At 44.9% G+C, this 23,833-nt stretch overlaps 1 protein-coding gene across 1 annotated transcript; it reads right to left on the bottom strand.

Annotated features, from left to right (window-relative positions):
• Nucleotides 1–321: 321 nt before the first annotated feature.
• On the bottom strand, nt 322–22,924 carry LOC111224756 (laminin subunit beta-1-like). The gene is made up of 33 exons (XM_022749381.1): nt 22,828–22,924; nt 22,243–22,415; nt 19,117–19,252; nt 17,017–17,090; nt 16,184–16,372; nt 15,973–16,036; nt 15,349–15,551; nt 14,435–14,555; nt 13,643–13,831; nt 12,352–12,528; nt 12,010–12,122; nt 11,812–11,891; nt 11,094–11,229; nt 10,844–11,002; nt 10,620–10,753; nt 10,396–10,516; nt 10,034–10,220; nt 9,793–9,936; nt 9,472–9,703; nt 9,034–9,197; nt 8,677–8,901; nt 7,808–8,025; nt 6,830–6,926; nt 3,932–4,301; nt 3,670–3,854; nt 3,238–3,479; nt 2,907–3,113; nt 2,688–2,832; nt 2,378–2,585; nt 2,144–2,285; nt 1,745–1,921; nt 1,441–1,600; nt 322–952 (listed from the first exon to the last, which is right to left on the bottom strand). Exons 1-33 carry the CDS (start codon nt 22,859–22,861, stop codon nt 816–818), a joined length of 5,343 nt encoding a protein of 1,780 aa, XP_022605102.1. The 5' UTR covers nt 22,862–22,924; the 3' UTR covers nt 322–815.
• Between the last annotated feature and the right edge of the window lie 909 nt (nt 22,925–23,833).

Raw genomic sequence — 23,833 nt, 5'->3', positions numbered from 1 at the left:
TCTAATGAAAACAACGACTTGGATGCTTCAGTAGCTTCATCTTATCAAAATTTATTTGTTCATAGTCAAAGCACTTTTTCACAAATGCCTTTTGGTCCAGACAATGTTTCATATCTTTGGGCTTATTAAGTTCATATAAACTTTAATATTTCTATCAAATATGTTCATTCATATGTTTAAATACACAGATTGTCATAGCTTACACGGCTAAATTCTTCTATATTCTCTGGTTTCTAGCACTGAGGTCACATTGGCTTTCAGTGGTTTCCTTTGGGACATCAACACTTTAACGGTCTTTGGCAGCTTTCCCATTGNATTTGTTCATAGTCAAAGCACTTTTTCACAAAGGTCCAGACAATGTTTCATATCTTTGGGCTTATTAAGTTCATATAAACTTTAATATTTCTATCAAATATGTTCATTCATATGTTTAAATACACAGATTGTCATAGCTTACACGGCTAAATTCTTCTATATTCTCTGGTTTCTAGCACTGAGGTCACATTGGCTTTCAGTGGTTTCCTTTGGGACATCAACACTTTAACGGTCTTTGGCAGCTTTCCCATTGTTAAAATACTTCTTGGCACAGCTGTCCGGTGTTAAGTTAGTGGCTCACACACAATCAAAACCTTTGGCACTGACAGTGTCAAACATCTTAACAGTGTTTGGTCCGAATAGTTTTTATGAATTACTCAGGGAATCATCTGGGAGCAGTATTCTGAAATCCTTTCCAAACATTTGGTGCTATTAAAATCCCGGCCAGTGCTCTTGAGGACAGTGAAGGAGCTTGAGGTGGTGGAGCTTCCAGGTGTTCATCACAGACAGGTGCTGTACAGAGTCACTTTGTGGCTGATCTCCTCCAGGATCTTGCGGACGGTTTGCTCCAACTCGGCCAGCTCTGCAGCTTTGGCCTCCAGGATGCGCTGGTTCGCCTCGTAGGAGATCTCCAGCTCTGAAAACGCAGAAGCACAGATGTGACACCACTGTGTGTTGTATGTGAAGCAGTATACAAGTCGAATAAATAGATAATCGCAGCAGTCGACGGTAACAGGAAACAGACAAAAAAGTAAGGATAGCGGTAAGAAGAATGCACATTCAGCTTCTCCAGTGTGAATATTTGCTGCTTTTCTGTTTTATATCACTATAATCTGAATATCTTGGATTTTGGACTGTAATTCAGTCTCCTGAAGATGTCACCTTGGACTGTAATGACACTTGCAGCAATTTTATAGCCAAAAGTAATAAACTGGATTAATTGGATCATTAAAATGATCATTAGTCGCAGCCCTAGTTTGCACATTCAGCCCCAGCTGGGAACAGTTGCCAAACAGAATCGACATATAAAGGAAAAAGAAAAAGAAAAGTCTGCACACAGAATATTACAAGCTCTGAACATGCATTATGAAAACACATAAATAAACTATATATACTATCGGCTACCTCCGAGTCTCTGCAGCTTGCTGCTGCTCTGAGCGAGCAGCTCTTTGGCCTCCTGCTGCAGTTCATCTGCTTTCCTTCTCGCCTGCAGCACCGACTCCCCTTTGTCCCCCACCAGGTCCTCCACCTCCTCCAATTTAGCTTTCACCTCCACGTCAAACTCCTACACACACACACACACACACACACATACAAATAAGCATTACAGGGATGACAGCAGCACATGAAAGTGTTTGTGTTTGTGTGTGTGTGTGTGTGTGTGTGTGTGTGTGGTGTGTGTGTGTGTGTGTGTGTGTGTGTGACAGACCTGCTGGGCCTCCTCTGCTTCCAGTTTGGCCTGGTCGGTGATGAAGTCGGCCGTCTCCGCCAGCCGGTTCACCTCCAGGTTGTTCTGCCTCAGCAGGCCGACCTCCCTCTCCAACTGAACCAGACGGCTTGTGGTGTTACTGAGCTTCAGCTCCGACATGGCCGTCTCCGACTCCACCTGACACACACACACACACACACACACACACACACACACACACACAAATAAACATTTTTACAATTATGTCCAGGTGTTACACTACAAAAAGGGAATGGCATTTTTGCCTCCATACCAATAAAATGAAAGTCACTGAAAGCTGTTAAATTCTATGCTGCATGCTCGTTATTGCTCCAGCAGTCACCTCTGCATCGTCACTCAGAGGTCAGAGGTCAAACTCACAGAGATCAGCAGGTCCAGGGTGCCTTTAGTGTTGTTCTGGGCCAGTTGGATGGCGTCCATGGCGATATTCTGAGCACGCTCAGTCTCATCCAGGGCTGCCTTCACTACGTCTGCTGTCTCCTTCATGTTAGACGCCCGCTCACTGACGGACACACAGACAGTGGACGTGTTAAGTAACATAACTTTATTCGTACATCACGCAGAGACAAGGTGAGGGAAACCAGTGCGTGTCACCTGGCAGCCTTGGCCTCCTTCAGCAGCGTCTCGGCAGCCTGGATGTCGTCAGCGCTCTGACTCAGGATGGTCTCCACGCTGGTCAGGGTGCCCACCCTCTCCCTGATCTCCTTCGTCAGCTCCTTCAGCTTCTCTGTCGAGGTCGGCATCTCCAGAGCCATGACCTCGTTGGCCACCGTCTCGATCACTGACACATCTGCCTTGTCATCTGGATTATCAGAAAGGAAACACAATCACTGACTCTGAAAAGTAAAAGCACGTCCTTGTAGAACCGCATGGACGGACAGATGCAGCGATGCGGCGTGCTCACTCATGAGGAGGTCTCGTATCTCTTTGATGAGGTTGCGGAGCTGCTCGTTGCTCTGCTCCACCCTCTCCTTGCTGCGGTTGGATTTGACCAGCACCTCCATCGCGTTCCCCTTGGCCTCGTTTGCACGGACGTTGGCTTCCCACACCTGACCACGAACAAAAATCCATCCTGAGTTATTCTATATTAGTGATGAAATAAAATGACTATATTCACACTTACCATCCTGGAGAGCTTGTCCACCTCCTGCATCGCTGCTAGGATCTCCTGGTCCAGGTCCTTGGCTGATTTGAGAGCAGTTTGGGAGGTGGTGACGAGGCCTTGGCATCCTTCTCCTCCACACTGAGGAGCTCCGTCTGCGCCGGCACAACCCAACCCACCGCAGGGGGAGCCGGAGCAGCCGTCACCTTCTGCTGCACCACCACACGTCTGCAGAGGAAGAGTAAGTGTGTCAGTTTGAGGGAAACTCTTTATAATAGTTGATATGATATAGAATATAATACAGGAAATATAATCTTTGTGTTGTGGTTTCTGCTCCGCCGGTGTTTCTCACCTTCTCGCTAAGCGGTGCCAGGTCAAACTTATCCATCTCGTCGGACAGCTTGTCCAGCTTCTGCGAGTTTCTTTGGTGCTTGCGGTCGAACTCCTTCTGACTGCTGCTCAGTTTGTCCTCCGTGGCTTTCCGTACGGTGGCGGACTGCTCCACTGTGTTACTGGGATCACTGGTGGAGGCGTTGGCCTTGAGCTCCGCCATCATAGACTGCGTGTGTGCTGCTGTGATCGTGTCCATGGCACCTGAAAACACACAGTACAGATGTGGCATGACTCAGTTCTTTCTCTTTCTTCTTCTCTTTTAGTTCATGAAAAAATGTGACCCAGTGTAACAGAATGAATGTGAAGCAATATGCTGACGATGTGCTTGTTTCCGCGCAAGTTAAAGGTTTAAATAAACACACTGTCTCTGTCCAACAGTTTGATTTCTCACCCTGGATGTTGGCGTTCTTGGCGTCGTACACCTGCTGTCTCAGCTCCTGGACGCTCAGCTCCAGCTGGTTGGCCTCCTTCGTCAGCGCGTCCAAGTTTACGTCGGTGGAGTTGGCGTCATCGTGGAGAACGTTCAAGGTTTCCTCCGTCGTGTTCAGCTTTCCGTTCAGGTAGGACATCAAACCACTGAGAAAACAGCGACACAGTAATGAAAGGGTGTCTACTATGTCCATCTATGGGTCTCTATTTGTTTTTGTACGTACATGATCTGGTGCATTAGGTCCTGTATCTGCTCCAGCTTCACCGCTGCAGGGTTGCTTTCTACTATGTCTCTAACAGCCTTGGAGTTTCTCTCCAAGCTGCCGATTAACTCTTTATACGGCGCCGTCACCCCGATGGTCTGGAGCTCCGTCACTTGGGCCTCCAGACGTCGAGTCTGATTGGTCAGCTCGCCGACCACGTTGTCCCAGATGCCGAAGCACTGGTGGCAGGGTTCACAGGCGGGGAACTCCCCCTGGTAGCCTCTGGCACACCTGTCGCACCGTGGGCCGGAAACACCCTCCACACAGGTGCACTGACCTGTGGCGCGATGGCACTGCTCGCTGGAGATTCCCCGAGGATCACAGTCACAAGCTGGAAACACACAGAGAGGAAAGTCAGGGAGAAAACTAACTCCAGGAATATTCAGGTAAATCCAGGAATAGGCCTTTCTCCATTAGGAGGGATTATTATGTTCCAACCACACACCTGAGAAAAGCTCTGTTGATATAAATACTTTTCCATGTGCATTAATTCAGCTGTTCTGTTATGTAGTTTTAGTAAACTTATCTGTGGCTTCTTCAATACGAGCAACACCTTTTATAGATTAAATGGTCATTTTGTGCAAGTTAATATAAAAATATTTAAAATAGCAGCTTTAATTTTCTTGGCCTGAAAGTGGTCAAATCTCTTGATGTTACATCTGAACCATATTGGTATCCACTTTTTTGAAAACTCATAATATATCACTTAAAATCAGAAAATGTAAAGTGCCTTCAAATCTACATTTTCCCAGAAAAAAACACCACACATAATCTTCTATGTCTCTATGTCTAATTAGAGTGTAGTGAAATACAGTACTGTATGTTTCACTTTATTTCTTTGTGGAATAACTGTTAATTTAGTGTTTTTCTATATCTTGTGGATTTACCTGACGTACTATGACTTGAGAGTCACAATAATAAAATAAACCAGTAAACAATTATGATTACAATAATAATAATAAGTTAATTTTATACGAACTGGCCCTTAGAACAGACGGTATAAAAAGAGCAATAACCATGTGGTGTGTAGTCTTACATAAGAGTCTCCCCAGGGAAATAAGTCGTTTGAAAAGTCAATTCAACCTCCAGCACCTCCACTAAACAAACTTGGACATGAACTTAGACCATGAAGGTCGTACTGACCCCCTGAGTGTCGGGTCACTCCACAGGGCTGCCCTCCCTCCCCGGGAGTGTCGGTGTGAGTCAGAGAGCAGGAATGCAGCGTTCGAGAGGTTTCCACCGTCAGCGTTGCTGCATTTTGTTTGTGGTGATTTATGGAGCAGAAGGTGAGCGCCGGGTTTGAAGTTTTGTTTTGTTGTCACAGTGAAATATTACACCCGCCTTTAGAAGCACTTTTGGGTCAGAACATACGTGGTGATTACGGGCTAGTAACTGAGAAGTGCCACACACCAATAACACTGATGCATTCTAACCTCTAACATGCAACATCTGGCCGGAACAACAACCTCTCAGCTGCTGCAGCATCTTTAAAGCGCTTCACATTACTACACATCGCTCCCACACGTTGCTCTGTAAGGCGGCCGCAGCGCTCAGATTTCCCATGGATTGACACGTCAGTGTGTCATCTGTGCAGACAGGAGGAGAGGTCCAGCTGGTCGAACAGCTTCAGAGACCCTCAGGGAATACAGCGGGAATAATTCAGGATCCCTGGGTCCTCTGGGTGTTGGTGCATGACGAAAATGGGACGCCTGGGAGTTCTGGAGAACATCTGGTTCTCATGAGCAGGGGGGAAACCAGAGGTCATTCCCAGATCCCCTCCTTCTACCGCCCCTCTCCTCGTCTTTTTCTCTCCTTCCCACTCCCTCTCTCTTTCTCTGAGGGCGAGCCAGCTACTGTGAGGAGCGCATTTCTGCAGATCGGCCTTCCAGAAGTTTGTTCGACTTGACAATATCAAAATTTCAGGCATCAGAGACGGATGCTCAGTCAGCGCCAGCTCGCTGATTCAGAGCTGCCGACACACAATCGCTGTCTGACAAAATCAATTTAATCCAAAGCCATTTCAAAATCCCGTCTTAGATGATGAGCTGCACACACACACACACACACACACACAGACAAAAACACACACGAAAGGAGGAGAAAAACCACGTTAAATACAACTGAAAGCTTAGGTCTTCAGACAGGGTGACTCAGAGGAGACAGCTCAGTCCACACATGGAGGGAGAAGGAAACAGGAACAGGAGAACGCAGCACAGTCAGGATGTTTTGACTCTGTACTTTGGATTTGAAATGAAACAGTGACCATGACATTTAAGGCTGTTAGAGTGTGTTCAAGTCCATATTGGGCGAACAGCGAAGGAGTCGTGGCCACGTTCCCCAGTGTTACGACAATGATCCTTAAACATACAAACAGAGCCACCGAGGAATTTCTTACGTTCTAACAGCGGCATGTTCCCAGGCCGCTCCGTCTTTCACCTGACCTCAGTTCAGCTGTCAATATGTTTCACCACTCTGGGTTCTTCCAGTTTGTGACCCAGATGCTGCGCTACGTTCATCAGCTAGTCTCTACACTGCGTGTGTTTGGTGCTGAAAACGACGCTGTAAGAATGAAGCAAAGCGGCGAGCTGGAAGATGCTGAGGGGAAACTGTAGATGACGCTCTGTTTTAAATGTCATTCATGATTGAACTACGTCCTAAATGGTCTTTTCCGATAAAAACCACTTGGTGGCACCAAAGTTGAGAATTAAATTCAAATTCCTTTCACACGGCGGCGTTAACTTCATCACCACTGTTTCAAATCTTATGTGCCGAACTGTGAAATGCGTCGCCGTCACAATAAATGACGCAACACTGAAGTTGTTTCGTGTGTTTCCTGGTGACGGGGTGAGGGTGACCTACGGTGACATTTCACTTCAGGATCCCCCCAGAACAGCTCTCTGCACTCCCGACACGTCCTGCCACCAAACCCGGGTCTGCACGAGCACTGTCCCGTGACCTGGAGCGGGAAATAAAACAAAACACAAAGAACGTCAGGAAATGTTATCACACAGAAGGTGCACGGGTTTGGAGCTGGTGGGTTTTGTGTGGAGAAGAGGAAAAGAGGCTGAAATTTCAGACTTGTATGTTTTTACTCGCAGACACAATGGCCCTTTGTAGTTAGATGTGTCTCTTTTCTCTTAGAGAAATGTGTATTCAGTTATTCCACAGTGTATTCTGAGACTTCCTTCCTCTGATGGAGAGCAGCCAGTAAACACAGAAACCCCAAATGTTTGTGTGTGTGTGTGTGAGAGAGAGAGAGAGAGAGTGGGTGCACACTGTCCTGTTCTTTATGTGCAGAGTATACACATGTAGATCCGTGTGTTTGACAGAAAAAGCCAGAGAACGAGGCAATTCCCAAACAGCTGGAGTCCATATATCAAAAAAAAAAAACACACACACACACACACACACACACACACACACACACACACACACAAACAAGCCTGTGTGATTAGATGTGTTGGTCACAGTGACTTACTGCTGCCATGCTGCTCTTTCTCAATGGGAATTGTTTGGAAACACTTTTTCTTGCCAGTCTGCACATTGTATAAGGAAATGTTTGCCAGCAGCAGCAGCAGCAGCAGCAGCAGCTCGTTGAGAGATGAGTTTGTAGGATTCAGTTCAGCTGTACATCGTATTCACAGAGAGCAAGCAGAAGCAGCTGCTGCGGCGTTAACGCAGTGATGCAGACAGATGTTGGATTTTGCTGAGTGGAATTTCATAATGCGTCTCTAAGGGTTAAAATATTCTCCCACATTATAACGTGGGAATGATTAGCAGTAGAATTAGCGCTGCTGCTGCTGCAGGGTTTGGTCTTCATCACTGTGTGTGACTCACCTCGTTGCAGGAGGAGCTGAAGGAGTGGACGGGGTCGCAGCCGCAGCGCTGGCAGCCCGTCCCGCCGGCGATGTTCCACGTGTCGGCGGTGCAGCGGTCGCAGTTCTGACCGACCACGTTGGGCTGGCAGGGACACTGACCGGTGCGCTGATTGCACTGGCACTCGTCGGGGGAGGAACAGGCCTGAGGCACCGTGCCCACCGAGTGACACATGCACTCTGCACACAGGAGAGATTCAAAAAGCTCAAACTCATATTTGGGTTAAAGTCGCTGGTAGTTTGTGTGATCGTACTCGTTATAGTTAAAGCAGTAGTTCTCAAACTTTCAAGGAACCGAAACTGACACAAATTAGACAAGTGTCCTCCACCTGATCCCATGTTTGCTTTTCGATGTTTTATTACGGAAAGTGTTTAAAACCCACAGACCAAAATATTCACACATTCTGTCCCTGTGTTTCTTATTGATGGAATTATAGCGAAAATAAATGATTCACCCCGAGGTTCCTCCTCCAGGACCCCTGGGGGTCCCCGGACCCCACTTTGAGAACCACTGAGTTAAAGAAACACTGCATTTGGGGACATATGTTTGTTATGGAGATAAATAATTAATTTACACACAAATATGACCAGAGCTGAAACACACAAGAATTAATAGAATAGGTTGGACAACAATATCCAACTCCAACTCTGCAACTCAAACTTTATTTAAGGAAAGGTGTGTGTTTAAAAAAGTCATTTCATCATTTATAAACCATGTGCACTGGCAGCTACTGGGAGCAGCTACAGAAAATAAAGAAATTAAATTATCATTAATTAGCTTTGGGAAGTCAGCTGGTCAGTAAGTCATGTGACATCAACAGCCGTACTCACTCCTGCAGCTCTGTGTGCCAGCGTTGCCGTAGTAACCCAGTTTGCAGTGCTGGCACCCGTAGCCGTCGGTGTGGTGCCGGCATTTGAGGCAGGCGCCCGTGCGGACGTCGCAGGACCCCGGGTCTTGCATGTCGATGTTGTTGTTGCACTGGCAGGGCAAGCAGCGCCCGCCGGGCACCAGAGGGTTCCCGAAGTGACCCGGGGCGCACTGATCGCACCTGGCACCTGGACAAAGGACAGGAAACAGACTTTTTTTTCATCTTCCCCTCATGTATCTGGAGGAAGAGGCTAATTACAGGGGCCACGGTGTGATGATGTAAAGCTCTGAGCACTTGAAACAAATCTGTGTTTCTTTACCTTTGTAGCCCGAGCTGCACACACACACCAGCTGGTTAGTGTAATCCAGGAGGTAACAGCTGTCAGCAAACTGGCGTCCACTGCGCGGCCCGTCGGGGCACATGCATGGGCGACAGTGGCTACCTGAACCCAGCTCTGGGTCACCGTGGTAACCACTCAGACATCTGGAAGTAAGGGGAAAGGTTAAGTAGAAAAGACTCCCTGATGCCTTTGATTTAGCTCTGTGAGGCTGCCTGGAGGGAAAGGTTAGGTTTCCTAAACACACATGACTCTACTTATGACTTCATGAACTGCTGCAGAGAATCTGTAGAAACCAAGAGAACATTTCCACACGCTGCAAAGTAAAGCCGAAACTCTAAACTCTGCAACTCATAATACAAAAGCGTTGGGTGGTCGACCAATGACCACAGTCACAGTCGACCAATCGGCACGTGGTACCTCTCACAGTGGTGTCCGGTGGTGAAGTCCCTGCAGCCCTGACACTCTCCGGTCTGAGGGTGGCAGTACTCGCTGTGGCCGTTACAATGGCAGGGCCGGCACTGAGGGAAGCCCCAGAAGCCCGGCAGGCAGTGGGAACACTGGCGACCCGCGGCCCCGGGGACGCACTCACACTGGCCGGTGGCCTCGTGGCAGAAGGCGCTGACCGAGCCCTGAGGGTCACAGTCGCACGCTGGAGAGAAATTTAAATGATTACACTTCTCGTTATCATTTTGTTTTTTAAATCAGCTTCAAACTGTGAAACTCATGTCCGACACTCACGTCTGCAGCCGGCGGGGCTGAACAGGAAGTTAGCCGGGGCGCAGTGGTCACAGTTCCTGCCGACCACGTTGGGTCGACACCGACACTGACCTCCGCTGGACTCACACACGGCGCTGAGGGAACCCTGAGGGTCACACTGGCACGCTGGGAAATAAGACAGGAGGATATTTATGAGACCGCTATAACAAACGTAACTCAAAAAGGAAAACGCCTGCCGCTGCACAAACACGTAACTACGCACCCATGGCTCCTTTGTGCAGCAGAGCGGAGACGCTGAAGATGTAGTCGTTACAGATGTCGGTCATGGGACTCTTGACGACGCTCTGGCTGCTCTCCAGACATCGGTAGCGCTGGAATGTATCCCACGCTCCATCACCTTCGATCCCATGGAACATGTCCAGCTCCCGAATCCGGGGCATCAGCACCAACTGGAGGAGGAGGAGGAGGAGGAGGAGGAGGAGGAATGCAGGGGGATGGAAACCATAATAAAAACATAGGTTTGAAGGAAGAGAGGAGTGAGGTTTTTTTATGAAAAACTTCAGTGAACATGTGTGTTTTGTGTGTGTGTGTGTGTGTGTGTGTGTGTGTGTGTGTTCCACGTACAGAGTCGATGAGCGTGTACGGACTCTGGACGTTGCTGATTGACGAGTAGAGCGGCAGACTGAGGCGGATCGTGTAGTTCAGTCCCTGCTCGAAACACACCGGCCTCACCAGCAACACGTGTCTGAAACACAGCGGAGAGTCAGTGTGTGTGTGTGTGTGTGTGTGTGTGTGTGTGTGTGTGTGTGTGTGAGAGGCAGACACACTCAGGTGGACTGACGCGTTACCTGGATCCAGGTGGAAGAGAGAGGGTCTGCTCGTCTCCGCTCTGGATGGAGTTTCTGCAGTGACCTGAGTAGTTAGGAGGGTTGACGACGGGACGCTGCACCCTGATGTTCACCTGCTCCCACTGCTCCGGCAGCTGCACACACACACACACACACACACACACACAGTTATTTTCCTTTCTTAAAACTTAAAGATAGTTAATCTTAACAGTTAAATTAGTCACCTGTGGTTCATAGCGGATGAGGATGTCGTAGTCCATGGACTCTGGGATGTTGTCGATGTTGAACTCTAAGTACGCTCCTTCTGGCACGTTTACAAAACCCATCCCGGTCCACGTGGGGCTACGATCCAGAGGGTAAGGCCTCTGCACCACCGTCACACCCTGACGCAGAGACAGACAGAGGCGGTTCACATCGTCTGAGAACAACACCGAAGCACCGGCGAACAGATGGTGCGTTAAAACACACACTCACGGGTCCGTGCTCGGCGTCCTCGGCCTCGTAGGTGTAGTGATCCAGAGCGATGAAGTAGAAGCCGGACTCGACCTGATCGCAGCGCCGTCCAAACATGTGCTCCCTGCACACGCACTGTCCTGAGTGAGGGTCGCAGCTGTGGACGGAGACACGCACTTCAGCAGATATTAGAAACATGGCGGTGTCCGTGTTTTTCATGTTCTTATATTATATTTTATATTATTTTTTTATAATTGATGGAAAAATGAGAAAATGGAGCCATATTGTTTTTAGGTTGTCCATCCCATTCTCCTGGACACGGTATCTCAGAAAAGACTAGATGTAACTCATTCAAATGTGGCACAAACATTCACTAGGACTCAAGGACAAACTGATTAGACTTTGGTGGCTAAAGGTCAAAGGTCACGGTGACCTCACGAAACATAATTTGTGCCTTGTGAACGTGATATCTCAAGAACTCCTCAAGGGAAAACCTTCAAATGCGGCACAAACGTTCACTTGGACTCAAGGACGAACTGATTAGATATTGTTGGTCAAAGGTCAAAGGTCACGGACACCTCACAAAACACTTTTTAGCCATTTCTCAAGAATACACAAAATTTCACACAAACGGTGAATATTCGATATGACTCTGGATAAACAGAGATGTAACCTGGAACTAGTCTGAGTGGCGGAGGGATACGACCGTGAGGAGGTGATTCTAGTTTTCTAAACTCACTTATTGTTAACAGCGCCGCCCTGGTCACAGTCACATGGTCTGCAGCCATCCATGTCATTGGACAGACCCCAGTGCTGCGGCTGTAGACAAAAGAAAAGAGGGCAAACACGTGTGATTCCGGTTAACACACACACACACACACACACAGAGAGGGAAACGTGTCCAGGCTCAGGCCGACAGTTGTGTTTGGATCCGTACCAGACACTGATCGCAGTTGTGTCCGTCGACGAGCCGTTTGCAGAAGCACCTTCCGGAGCCTGAATCACAGGAGTTTCCTCCCGGCAGAGTTCCCAGCGGGTTACAGGTACAAGCTGCCAAAACACACAGAGAAGCAGCAGGTTGAACAGCGTCAGCCTGTCCCACTGTATCTGTTTGTATATGTACACTCAGTACAACTGTGTCTGTGTTATAAACAGTTTTCATGTGAAGTTCTCCAGGAACAGGCACCTTTCCACCTTAGAAGTCCATTAATTTACCCGTTAATAATGATGAAATTAACGCATCTTTAACCGAATAATTGATGGACTGATGGTGACTTACGCAGGCAGCCCTCAGGCCCCTGTCCCAGCCCGTAGTGTCCCATTCTGCAGTGGTCGCAGCGCTCGCCCTCCACGTTGGCTTTGCACCGACACTGGCCTGAGATCAGCCCAGCCGCCACATCGTTTCGCGAATCACACAGTCCGCCCTGCAGAGACCCGTCCGGGTCACAGTTACACGCTGTGGAGGCATGAAAAAACGACATTAGGGAGATCGTGTGTGGACACAGGAAGAGCGAGAAAGGAAAACAAAAAAGTGAAAAAAAGGAAATCTGCTCAGCAACAAAGACAAAAGTAAACGTCTAAATCCCGGCTGTGATGTTTCTCAACAACACACTAATGATCTTGATATTCTTAGAGACTTATCTGCAAAAAGGTTCCTCCACTTGAAACCACAAAGTGAATCACATGACAATCTAAATATCTTGTGTGCAAAGATGAAAAGTTGGTTTTGGGTTGTTACTGGAGGAATAATTCACAAAGTGTCCAAAATGTACGGGGGTTCATCCTCTGGGGAGAATGAATGCTCACAGTGAATTTAGTCTAAATCTGCCCAATAGATTAAGATATTTTCTCTGTAAAAGTGGAACATTTTTGGCAATGATGATGAAGCAAGATAAACGGCCAGGGGTTAACCAAAAACATTAGCATGTATCCTCCAGGGATCATGAATATAAACCGCAGATTTAAGAGCAATGAATGTTGAAACATCTTGTGAAATAAAACGAGGACTGGTGGGAGCAGACAGAAAACAAATGTTGGAAATATGTTGAAATGTGACGCCTGAAAACTCTGCTAATCTTAAAACTATTTCAGTTTTTGATATGGTAATAGAAAATCAGGACAAAATAACACGAGCTTAACTTATAATAACACGATCTGATGCAGTGAGTAAATTGTGGGTGAGAGAGGACAAGACATTGAAGAGCAGAGAGATGCAGAGGCGGTGTGTCATTTGAAAGACCAGGGAGAAAAGAAGGGGCGGGAAAAAAAGATGCTGTTTGTTCTTATTTTACTGCTACTATTTCCACTCATACCCAGTACTTAGCAGGTAATTACAATCATGCTGTAACAACGGCTACTTTCTGCTTTTCACTTCAAAGACTTGAACACAGTTGCTGAGTGCGGCTCCAGATGTTGCTCGTCTGAGGCCGAAACACAGAGGAACGCGTCCTGGTCGAGGACTGTCTTGTTTGCGTAATGAGCAGAGTGGACCGTGAAGAAGAGGAGGAAGAGGAGGAAGAGGAAGAGCAGTGGGACAGTCAGAGGTCAGAGGTTACGCGGAGGTGACGTACGTTCACAGACGCTGGGGTCCCTCAGGTCTCTGTTGGGGTGCTGGTAATAGAAGGGTGCGCACTGCTCGCACTGCCGGCCCACCGTGTTGTGCTGACAGTCGTCGCACACGCCTCCGCTCATGTTGCCGGTCGTCATGTAAACGGCCAGGTCGAAGTGACAGGAAGCGGAGTGATGGTTACACTCGCACTCTGAGAAAGAGAAGTGAGTTTACTGCTGGTCTTTCCTTTGAAAACGTGCGTTTTTATTCCATTTTCAAATCCTGTCAATAGACTTTACTCTTATAAACTATATATTATTCTTGTACTTTTCATACCTGTGAGTATTTATGTATTATCCCATTGTTTTATATATTATTTTCCTCATATGTTTGTCAGCCAGTCACATTTTCAGTAAAAAACAATATATTGAATTTACTGTCATAGATGGAGAAATGCAGCAAATCCACAGATTTAAGAAGCTACTACAAGGAAATGCTGCTTGATAAATGACTGAAATTATTAATCGATTATTGAAATAGTTTAATCTGGTTTGAATTCAATATTAAATGTTCGTAAACTGGCTTCATAAAAGTTCTGTGTAAATGTATTTGAATGAAGTTTGAGCCAGGAAACGATAACTAGTTTGTTTATCTGCAAATTGTAATATAATATATAATCAATGATGAGCTTTAGAGGACAGAGCCAGGCTAGCTGTTTCCCCCCCTGTTTCCAGTTTTTATGCTAAGCTAAGCTAAGCTAACTGGCTATAGCTGCATACTTCATATACAGAAATGAGAGTGCTTTGTTTCTCACTCTTGCAGGCGTGGGTGTTTCGTCCCTCTGCAGGTCTCCAAGGCAAATCCTGGTAAAAGTCTTGACAGCGCTCGCAGTTCAGTCCCTCAGTGTTGTGGTTGCACACGCAGCGGCCGTGCACCTGCACACAAAGGTAAGTTAATGCTGATTTGAGCAGCATAAACCACCAAAATACAGCCAGAATCCGACAGCTGCTTATTGAATTTTATCTGAAGCAAAGAGCAACATACCAAAATTTTTACGTAATTTGGGGGAATGGAAGTTAATTTCCTGCATGTGCGACAAATCTCAACTCAAGTGTCATCTTACTGACTTTTCACAGCGCCGTTCATTGATGAAGACGGTGAGATACAGTTGAAAAATCATCATTTAACTAAATAGCGAGAAAAAAAAATGTTTAAAAGCTAAATTTAAAAACTCAGGTGAGAAGTTCATTCTTAACATTGAGAAAATAATCTGTTTAATCCATGGATTCAACTGATGAAGATCATGCGATATGCTCAAAAGCTATAGAATAGCTACTAAATGGACCTTGGGTTTTCATTATTTTATTATATGATGTTTCCAAGCACAAAAAACAAATCTGAACCGAACAGAAAAAAAAAGAAATTTAAATATCCTCAGTTTCTTGATGGACACTCAGTCTGCTGAGGAAAACCATGGGAAGCAACCGAAAGCTCCAGAACAGCTACTGAGGTGGTAAGAGTGTAAAGTTGCTGCTGAACTGCTGTTCCCAAAGTCAAGCATGAACGTTCAGTCTCAATGCAGCTCTTATTTTGGTAATTCTTTTCTTTATGTTAAATTAAATCAATAATAAAAATAAATAACAAAGGAATAAAAAAACTCAATGTCTTTATTTCCTGCTCTATATTTCTTTCTTTTATCAGTTGACTGTGAGCGTGTGTCTCATGTACCATGCCCTCGGCTCCCGTCGGCGCTCCATCCATCGGGGCGCACTCGGAGGCGTGGCCGTAGCAGAAGCAGTTTCCGCGGACGACCATATCGTAGAGGGCGTAGTAGTACTTCTCCGTCACCTCGTCGCGGGAGTCGAGCAGGTTGTCGCCCAGCGTGTGGAGCTTGATGAACTTCACCCGGAGGTTGGTGATCTTCAACATGTCTGCGCGTGCGCACACACACACACACACACACACACAGATATGTCACACACACTTTGTTTATCCAGGGGAGGATGAGTTCAGTGTCTCTCATTCGTCGCTCTTCTGTAAAGCTGCTGTTCCTCACACACCCACAGCATTCAGCACATACTTAACATGAGGCCTCTGCCTGTGTGTGTGTGTGTGTGTGTGTGTGTGTGTGTGTGTGAGTGTGTGTGTAGGTGAGTGTGTGTGAGTGTGTGTGTGTAGGTGAGTGTACAAAGGCAGAGTCGCTTCCACATGTGAAATTCTTTCCGGTGCTTTTCCCAGCTGACCTCTGACCTCCTGTTGCCTGGGCTACAGATGACTAACAGTTACTGGAAATCGTCTCAGCGCTGTCATCTGTCTGTGGTCAAATCAAATTCCCTGCGATGAGCAACTTACTCTGTATCCGCACACTGTAGGGGTCATCGATCCTGAAGGCCGGGTCCAGCACTCGTAGAATCACCTACGATCAGAAATCAGGTGAAAGTTTGTATTTTGTACTTTTACCTGCTTCTTTTTCCTGCATCAGAAACTCAGATATTACAGAGATAAACTTCTACAGACGAATAAATAATTATAAATAAAAAAAACTTCAGAGGGCCAAACACACCTCTCCCTCTGTGGACGGTTCGATGTCTGAGTAATGGGAGTCGCAGATGATGTCATCCACTTTGACCAGGGGCCCGGAGGACACGCCGGGGAACGAGGACTTGCAGTCGTAGGCGAAATAACGATAAACCTGCCACGTCTTCCCGAAGTCCATCGACCGCTCGATCACCATGGCAGCCGGACGAAACGTCTGCGGACAGATACAGACAGAAATAATCACTTCATGACTTGTAACAGCTTTTTTTCTTTCCAACTCGGTGTCATTCACTGGAAATTTGAATCACCGGCGATGATTTACTTTGCATTATTGTCATAAATGTATGTTTCAAAAATCTAAGTTGTGAAGACTTTTAAATTTAGGTAAAGTAGGTTTTCTTATACCTTTTCATCTCATTGTGAAACAATGATAATTCATGGTTTGGATATAAGTGTGCTGGCATTGCTGTAAGGGTGGCGGCTGCTGAAGATGTTGATCTTTCCTGCCATCTCACTGAACACATGACGGGACAGGATGTACAGTATGTTGCATGCGAGTCTTTAAGTGGGTGTTTTCACTACTATGTCAATGGAGGGCATGAATCCAGCTGTCCGCCATCGTAGCCGACCATGTGACAGCGATCAGAACTCATCCTCTCCCTCCTCCTCTTCTTCCCACCGCTCCCCAGAGACCAGAGCGATTTTCCACATTCCTCAACGACAGCTGTTCGACGCTGTGTTTATCTCCGTGCCATTGGTATGAGAGTATTTGTATGATATGTTATGTGTGTGTGTGTGTGTGTGTGTGTGTGTTTTATGTTTGTGGGGGTGTGTGTGCGTGAGAGGGAGAGCGAGCACCTTGAAGGTCATGATAAGGTGTGTGAAATGAAACTCGGCCTCCAGGTCCAGCTGGATGGTCACGTTCTCCACACCTGCAGGTGGAGGGGAAACACACAGGAAATCAACCATTAAAGCCACGACTCTTTCTTTCCATTCATAAGAGTTCAGTATGTAAAATGTCAACAGACCACACACCCCAAAGTTTCTCACACACTGTGACATATGCTCAACATTTACAGGCTCTTTCTGTCCGCCCAGACACAAATCTAATCAATTTAAAGCTTCGGTTCTGGATAGTGTTGCAAATTCCTCTCTTAACTTGTGTGTAAAGTCATAGATATTCAGCACCATTACCTTTAAGTTAACGTAAATATTTTATCTAAACAGATCATAAATAAGGAAGCTATCGATAGTTCTGTCAGTTATCTAGTTCAGTTTGGAGACTTTGGGTGCTAATCAACCTTATTTGTTTATTAGGGTTACTATGTTTTGTTATTTGAGGTTATATTGTGTTTTATCGGAAATGTTTTTCCCATTCACAACTTTTTATGTAAAATGCTTTTAAATCTTTCGTTCTGTGGACCCTTATGAACTGAAGGAACATAAATAATTGAGGAATAGATAGACAATAGGACTTCACGACTGCTTCAAAAGTAGGAAGTCGTCATTTAATCAGTCAGCCTTCACAATAGTTTATTAAACAAGTCATATTTTAGCAAGTATATATTAATAAATTAGCAAGCTATTGCTAGTTATGTGGGCCAGCTGGTTCAGTTAGCTACATAACAGTCACATCTGGCAGTTATTGGGTGTAAATATTCAGTAACAACTGATCTCTATGGAAAAACTAGTTTGTGTGGTGCAGCAGTTTTAATTTAGTGATGCGTAAACCTCCGGTTATGAAAACTATATGTTGGAACTTAAACAGCTGGTGCAGCTCGGAGGCCAAGATGGAACTGGAGGACTACTGCGAGGGAATTAGGAAATCCCAAGCAAAGCCATTGTGTGTCTGCAGCTTCCTGCTGTCTGAAGGCCATCTGCAGAGCTGGCCGCCGCTCCCTCCATGACTCACACCTCTGACAGATTCCCACCGCTCTGAGGGAACAGCGTGTGCATGTACAGCATGAATGTGGGAGCTAGAGTTCGTCTGCATGAGAACCTGCTGCTTTATTGATGTCATGATGGAGATGCTTTGGGTTTTCATTTCACGGAGTGTCAAATATAATGATTTGCCAGTTTGTTTGGAATAGTTATTACTCTGGAACGACCCAAACTAAACACATTCTGTATATTTAAATAAGTCATGGGGCATCTGTCTGCAGAGAGTGCTGTATATCAGTTTCCTGAGGAGATCAGGAAACACAAGGGGAGCTCAGTGGTCGTGCCTTTTTCCCACAACAGGGAATTTCAGTTTCTGCACGCAGACTTTGGAAAGGTTTTCTAGAAAATATCAGATTGACTGAAAGTAAAGATATTTACCACTATGGTGGTAAAAAAGTGGGAAAAGTTAAATTCCAAATTCAACATAAATGAGCGAAACGGCATCTCAGAACACATTACGATTACAAATCTATTGAATAGGGTATTGGCTTAACTAATAAACTCTGAACTCAGTGTACTGTAGCTGTATTTTGATGTTTTATATTTATCCTGGAGAGTTTTTATGATTATACACCAGTGAACTTTCTCCTTGTGCTACTAGATGTTTGATGCTAGTGATATTAAATCCTGTAAAATCCCTGAAACTGAGATACGTTTCCAGTTTCTCCTTCCCGCCGTGGAGTCCTCTGACCCTCCGTGTCTCATTACACACTTCTCTTTTTCCCACTTTAAAGTCCTGTGTGAGTTCAAGTGATGACACACATCTGTTTCCCGCCTGCACACCTGTTCTCCTCAGTCCACCTGTAAGCCCCGCCTCCTAGGCCTGCTGTGATTGGCTGCAGCCAGAGGCTCTGTGATCTCCTGTCTAGTCATTACTGAGCCCAGTTCCCATGAGAACGGTCTGAGTGAGAGCTCACACGCTGCTCTGCTCTGTGTTCACTTCAAACCAGGAGTGGACAGGAAGTTCAGTCTCTTTAATTCAAGAGCGAACACTCAGGTGTGTCTTCTGTCTCTCACCGTTCTCCGACTGCCACCAGGTTTTCAGGCGGTTGTGTGCGAAGGTGGTGACCACGTTCTCGATGGTGTGGCTGACGTGGTTGTTGTCCTCGTCGTACATCCGCCTGGAGTCGCACACGAAACATTTCTTCTCCTCCTGATGGACAGAGGGTTAGAAAGGGTTAAAGGGTCAGTTCACCCAAATTACAAGTAAAACCTTCTCTGGAAAAAATTCTCTTCCTGTGTTTAATAAGCAGAACAGGCTATCAATGATTTATTTGGAAGAAAGTAGTTCCAGTAAAATCAATTAATGCTGAGGACTTTTTGATGAGTTGCGCTGCTTAATTGCATCTACCTGTACAACTAATGATTATTTCCACTATCAATTAACCTACAGATTATTTAATGATTAATCAATCTTCAAACTGCTTGTTTTGTCCAAAAAAGGAATAAAAACCCCCAAAACGTTCAGCTTCCTATCCTAGAAGACAAAGAAAAGCAGCAAAACCTCACATTTAAGAAGCTGGGACTTTTTTTTTGCGATTTTGCTGTGAAAATTGTTGCTGATTGATTTTCTGTTGAAGCACTAATCAATTAATTTGCTATTTGTCTCATATCTAGTTCATCTGTAAAGTCTGATAGGGGGAGGAATGAAATTCTCAGGATGTTTTTCATATTTTTTATTCCGGTCATCAGTGCCAACCCCACAAGTGACGAATAGTGAAAGTTCAATCAGTCTGATCAGTGCAAACCACCTCCACCTCTCCCCCCTCCGTTTTCACCAAAGCCAGCTGTCCTAAGAATCCAGCTCCAGATCACATTAATCCAGATCTTTAGCTAGAACTTCATCACTGTCGGTCTCTACAGGCTCCATCAGGGGAACAGTTTGCTCCAAAATCTTGTGTAACGCCTGAAACCAGAGGGTGGAGGCGTTTGTAGCAGCAGTTTTGGAATCACATGTTTAATAATCACACATGGGTGTAAGTTTGAGATGTCCACATACTTTTGGCCATGTAGTAATTGGGAATCCAAGCAAATGACGTACAGAATATATCATGTTTCCAGTGTGTCAGTTTAATAATGCGCACGTCGTAATGTTTGGCATGAACACAAACTCTACTCTGGTTCACACACACACTTAAACCTCACAACATCTCAGTGTTTGAATAAACAAGATGAGTTTCTCAATTTCACCCCGGACCCGGCCAACTGTGTCTGTGTTGAAATGTGAGCGGAGTCGGGATAAGTGGCTCCACTCAGCAGCGGAATTAAACAAAACAAAACAAAAAAAAAAGTCTGCCACTTGAGTTGGACTTCCTCTCCCTTACTCATCTGCAGCTCATACTTGTCGACTGTGCTCATCCTCAGCTCTAGAGAGGCCCCACACTGCGTCTTCATAAGGACGCCATTCACAGACGGAACTCGCCAAAGGGTGTTTGATAAAAGGAGAATATCCCCTACATCCGCCCCCGCTCAGACCAACGCGCACAACAGGGCAGGGATTGTGCGCCACACAGTGCTTTTATTGTGGAGGGGAATGTCTGCACTCCCACTCGACAAGACAGCGAGCAGATACTGTGCATGTGCCTGCTCCCACACACACACACACACACACACACACACACACACACACATAACGACAATGTAATCTCAATAGTTTCTACTTAATCTCTTGCTCTATCGTTACAACAGTTACAGAAACAGCTCAAATGCAGCTGGTGTAGAGGGTTTCAGTCATTTTCATCACTGTACTTGATGGATCGAACCTTTTCTCTTGCTAGAATTCAGAAGCGATAAGTCACTGTCATTAAAAAGCCATCTTCAAGGCCGGCAGCGCTGCTATATTTTATACTGTGCTGAGAACTGAGAACTGACCCACTTTCTGTGACCTGCAGTTATTCCTCAACAATAACAGGAAATGGACACTTTATACCGAATGAGTTTAATTCAACACAACTTATCCACTCAATCTGATTTATTTAACGAATCAAGTGAGTGTTTCTCGTGGTTTATATGTTCAAAATAAAGTTGAGGGAAGACTTTGTTTGGTTTATTATAAAGTATTTTCTTGGTTCTGCTCCGGCTGATTTTTTAATGATACGTGCAATCAGGCAAGTATGACACATGCAAGGAATCCGACCCTTGTTGTGATTGGCTCTCACCGTACTGACGCATTTATAATAATAATCGATTAGTCGAATTTAACCATGTTTACGTCACGACCGTCATAATTCTTGACATAAAATCTTGGGAAAGTTGATTAACATTAGTGATGGTCATTCTCTTTCTAACTCCCATTTCTGACTTTGCTTTTCAAAGCTAATCACAACCAGCTGTTTGCTACCTGCCAATTAAAGTCTTTCCCACATTACGATTATACGTCACATAAAACTCATGTGAATGAATGCATGGTCCCACTGGGAATAATGTGGCTCTCAGACAATAAAAGAAGCAAACCACAAACACAAATGAGAAGTAAACAAGAAACAGAGGGCGTTCCTCTGTGTGGTTTAGTCTATATTAAGCTGCTGCATCAATCAATAGTTCAAGATTATGATTATTATGAAGCGATCAGAGCAAAGAGCAGTGATGTGGTATCATGGATTAACCTCCTGAAGAGCCCTGAATATTTGTTTTTTAACCCTTATTGAGCCCTGATTGCACGTCAGTTTCATTAATTCACCACACACATAAAACAACTTGTACTATAGAGTAAAAATAACTGATTAATCAATCGATTAGCTGATTGACAAAAGAATTAAAGGAAGCACTTGAAGAAAAATACCAGACATCAAAGGTAGCAGCTGCTCACATGTTAATATTTGCAGTTTTCTCAGTTATAATGTGATAACTTGGGCGTTATACACTGAACAATCAATCGATTATTACAGGAAATAACTGTTGGACCTATTGATGATGGAGATAACTGTTGGTTACATTCTCATATTTCTTCACCCTGCTGATACCAACAGGGCCCTGCGTTACTCTGCCACAGGATCCATTACTGTAGTGTATTTTCTACGGAAGAGGATTAGGGCCACATGTGACTTTAATCACAGGAATTCTGACTTTAATCTCAGGAAATTTGACTTTAAATCAGAATTCTGACTTAAATATCAGGAATTCTGACATTTCTTCCTCTCTTACCTCAAGATGTCCGACTATGCAGAAGCGCTCCGGGTGCCTCAGGCCGCAGGTGGAGGAGACGGTGAGTTTGTGCGCCCGGCCGATCAGCAGGTCACCTGTGGCGGGGTAGCAGCTGCCCTCGGTGCAAACATCCGCAAACTCTGGCACCAGCGCCCTGACGGGACCCCACAGGGCTGCAGGGAGGACACCAGTTTTTAACACCAAAAAAAAAAACTCTTTATTTTGGTTTCTATTATAAAACCCAGACTCGCTGTCAGGCCATTTAAATTAACATAACATGGATTCTCTCTGTAAATTGAGGATTGAGGTTGTGTTTCATGACAAACTGACATTACAGCTCTGTAAAAAAAAAAAAAAATTCCCTGCAGCAGCTTCACCTTCCTCCTACCTTTGGGAACAGTCTAATTTCTGGCAAAACACAGGGAAAACAGTGAGTAATGGTTTTCATATGGATCTCGTTACATGTGTTGATGCGGGAGAACAGTGTTGGCAGCTACAGAGGATGAAATTCCGCCCAGGCTTTCTGACAGCACCTCAACAGTTTTCATAAAAACAAACTTGTACAGTTAAAAAACTTCAACTCACCCAAACTTGTTATGATGTGGATTATAAGCGACATCTCCAACAGAGGAGCTCGTCGAAGAGGATGATGGTCCCACAGCGCAGCGTGTGTGTATGTATGTGTGTGTGTTGATGAAGTGTGTGAAGTGTAAAGTGAGAGGTGGAGGGAGTTGTCCTGTAGAAGAAAGTCCGCATCCCACCAACCAACCGAACAACTCCACCCCGCTGTCAGCAGCGCGGCAAAGGGGGGCTCTGGGAAACGAGCGCACCCTCTGCTGGCAGTACTGGGAATTACAAATAACAACTATTTCAAATTTGAAGGTTTTTTTTTTTTAATTTGCTATTTTTTGTATAACGCCAAATAAATAATGTAACTATTAATAATGAACAGTTTATTTTGCCAAGACCCAAAAATATAACTGAAGACTTGAATAAGAAGAGAAATCACAAACTCTTGTTTACATGAAATATTTAACATGCAAGGAAATATGAAGGAAAACTGGAATTGAAATCCAAACAGAATCTGTTTATTTCAATTTTCTAACAAAAAAAGAAGCTATAAGCTTTTAGTCTTGAAATCAAGCAGTACGTCACTGCAAGATTAAGAACCTTGACTGGTTCAACTATTTGTATAGTAATAAAAGAGACATTATATTTTTTATGATAAGAATCATACTGATTAACACATTGTAAAAAAAAAAAACTATTTATTTTGAATCTCTTTATTTTATATGGAAAAAACTACATCCACCAATGCAAATGGACCAAAAAGAAACCCATGTATAAACCCATAATAATTGGACGCTATTTTAACATACTAAAACAATAAAAACAGTGAAGACTTGTAAAGCATTAAATATTTTCCTTTAATATCTCTGTTTTCTTTAATGGTAACCATATGTATATAGTTTGGCTTTGTGATTTTGAAATACTTCTGTTTATTATCTTTGTTTCATCATCCTTATTTATTGTATTTATTTTATTAGTGTGTATTGTTCATATTTTACTTAGTTATGATTGTTTCCTCTTT

Source organism: Seriola dumerili, unplaced genomic scaffold (genome assembly GCF_002260705.1).
Source record: "Seriola dumerili isolate Sdu_G_001 unplaced genomic scaffold, Sdu_1.0 BDQW01000138.1, whole genome shotgun sequence".
Taxonomy (NCBI): domain Eukaryota; kingdom Metazoa; phylum Chordata; class Actinopteri; order Carangiformes; family Carangidae; genus Seriola; species Seriola dumerili.
Note: the sequence above shows the minus strand (reverse complement) of the source record. Positions and strands in the feature narration are given on the sequence as shown.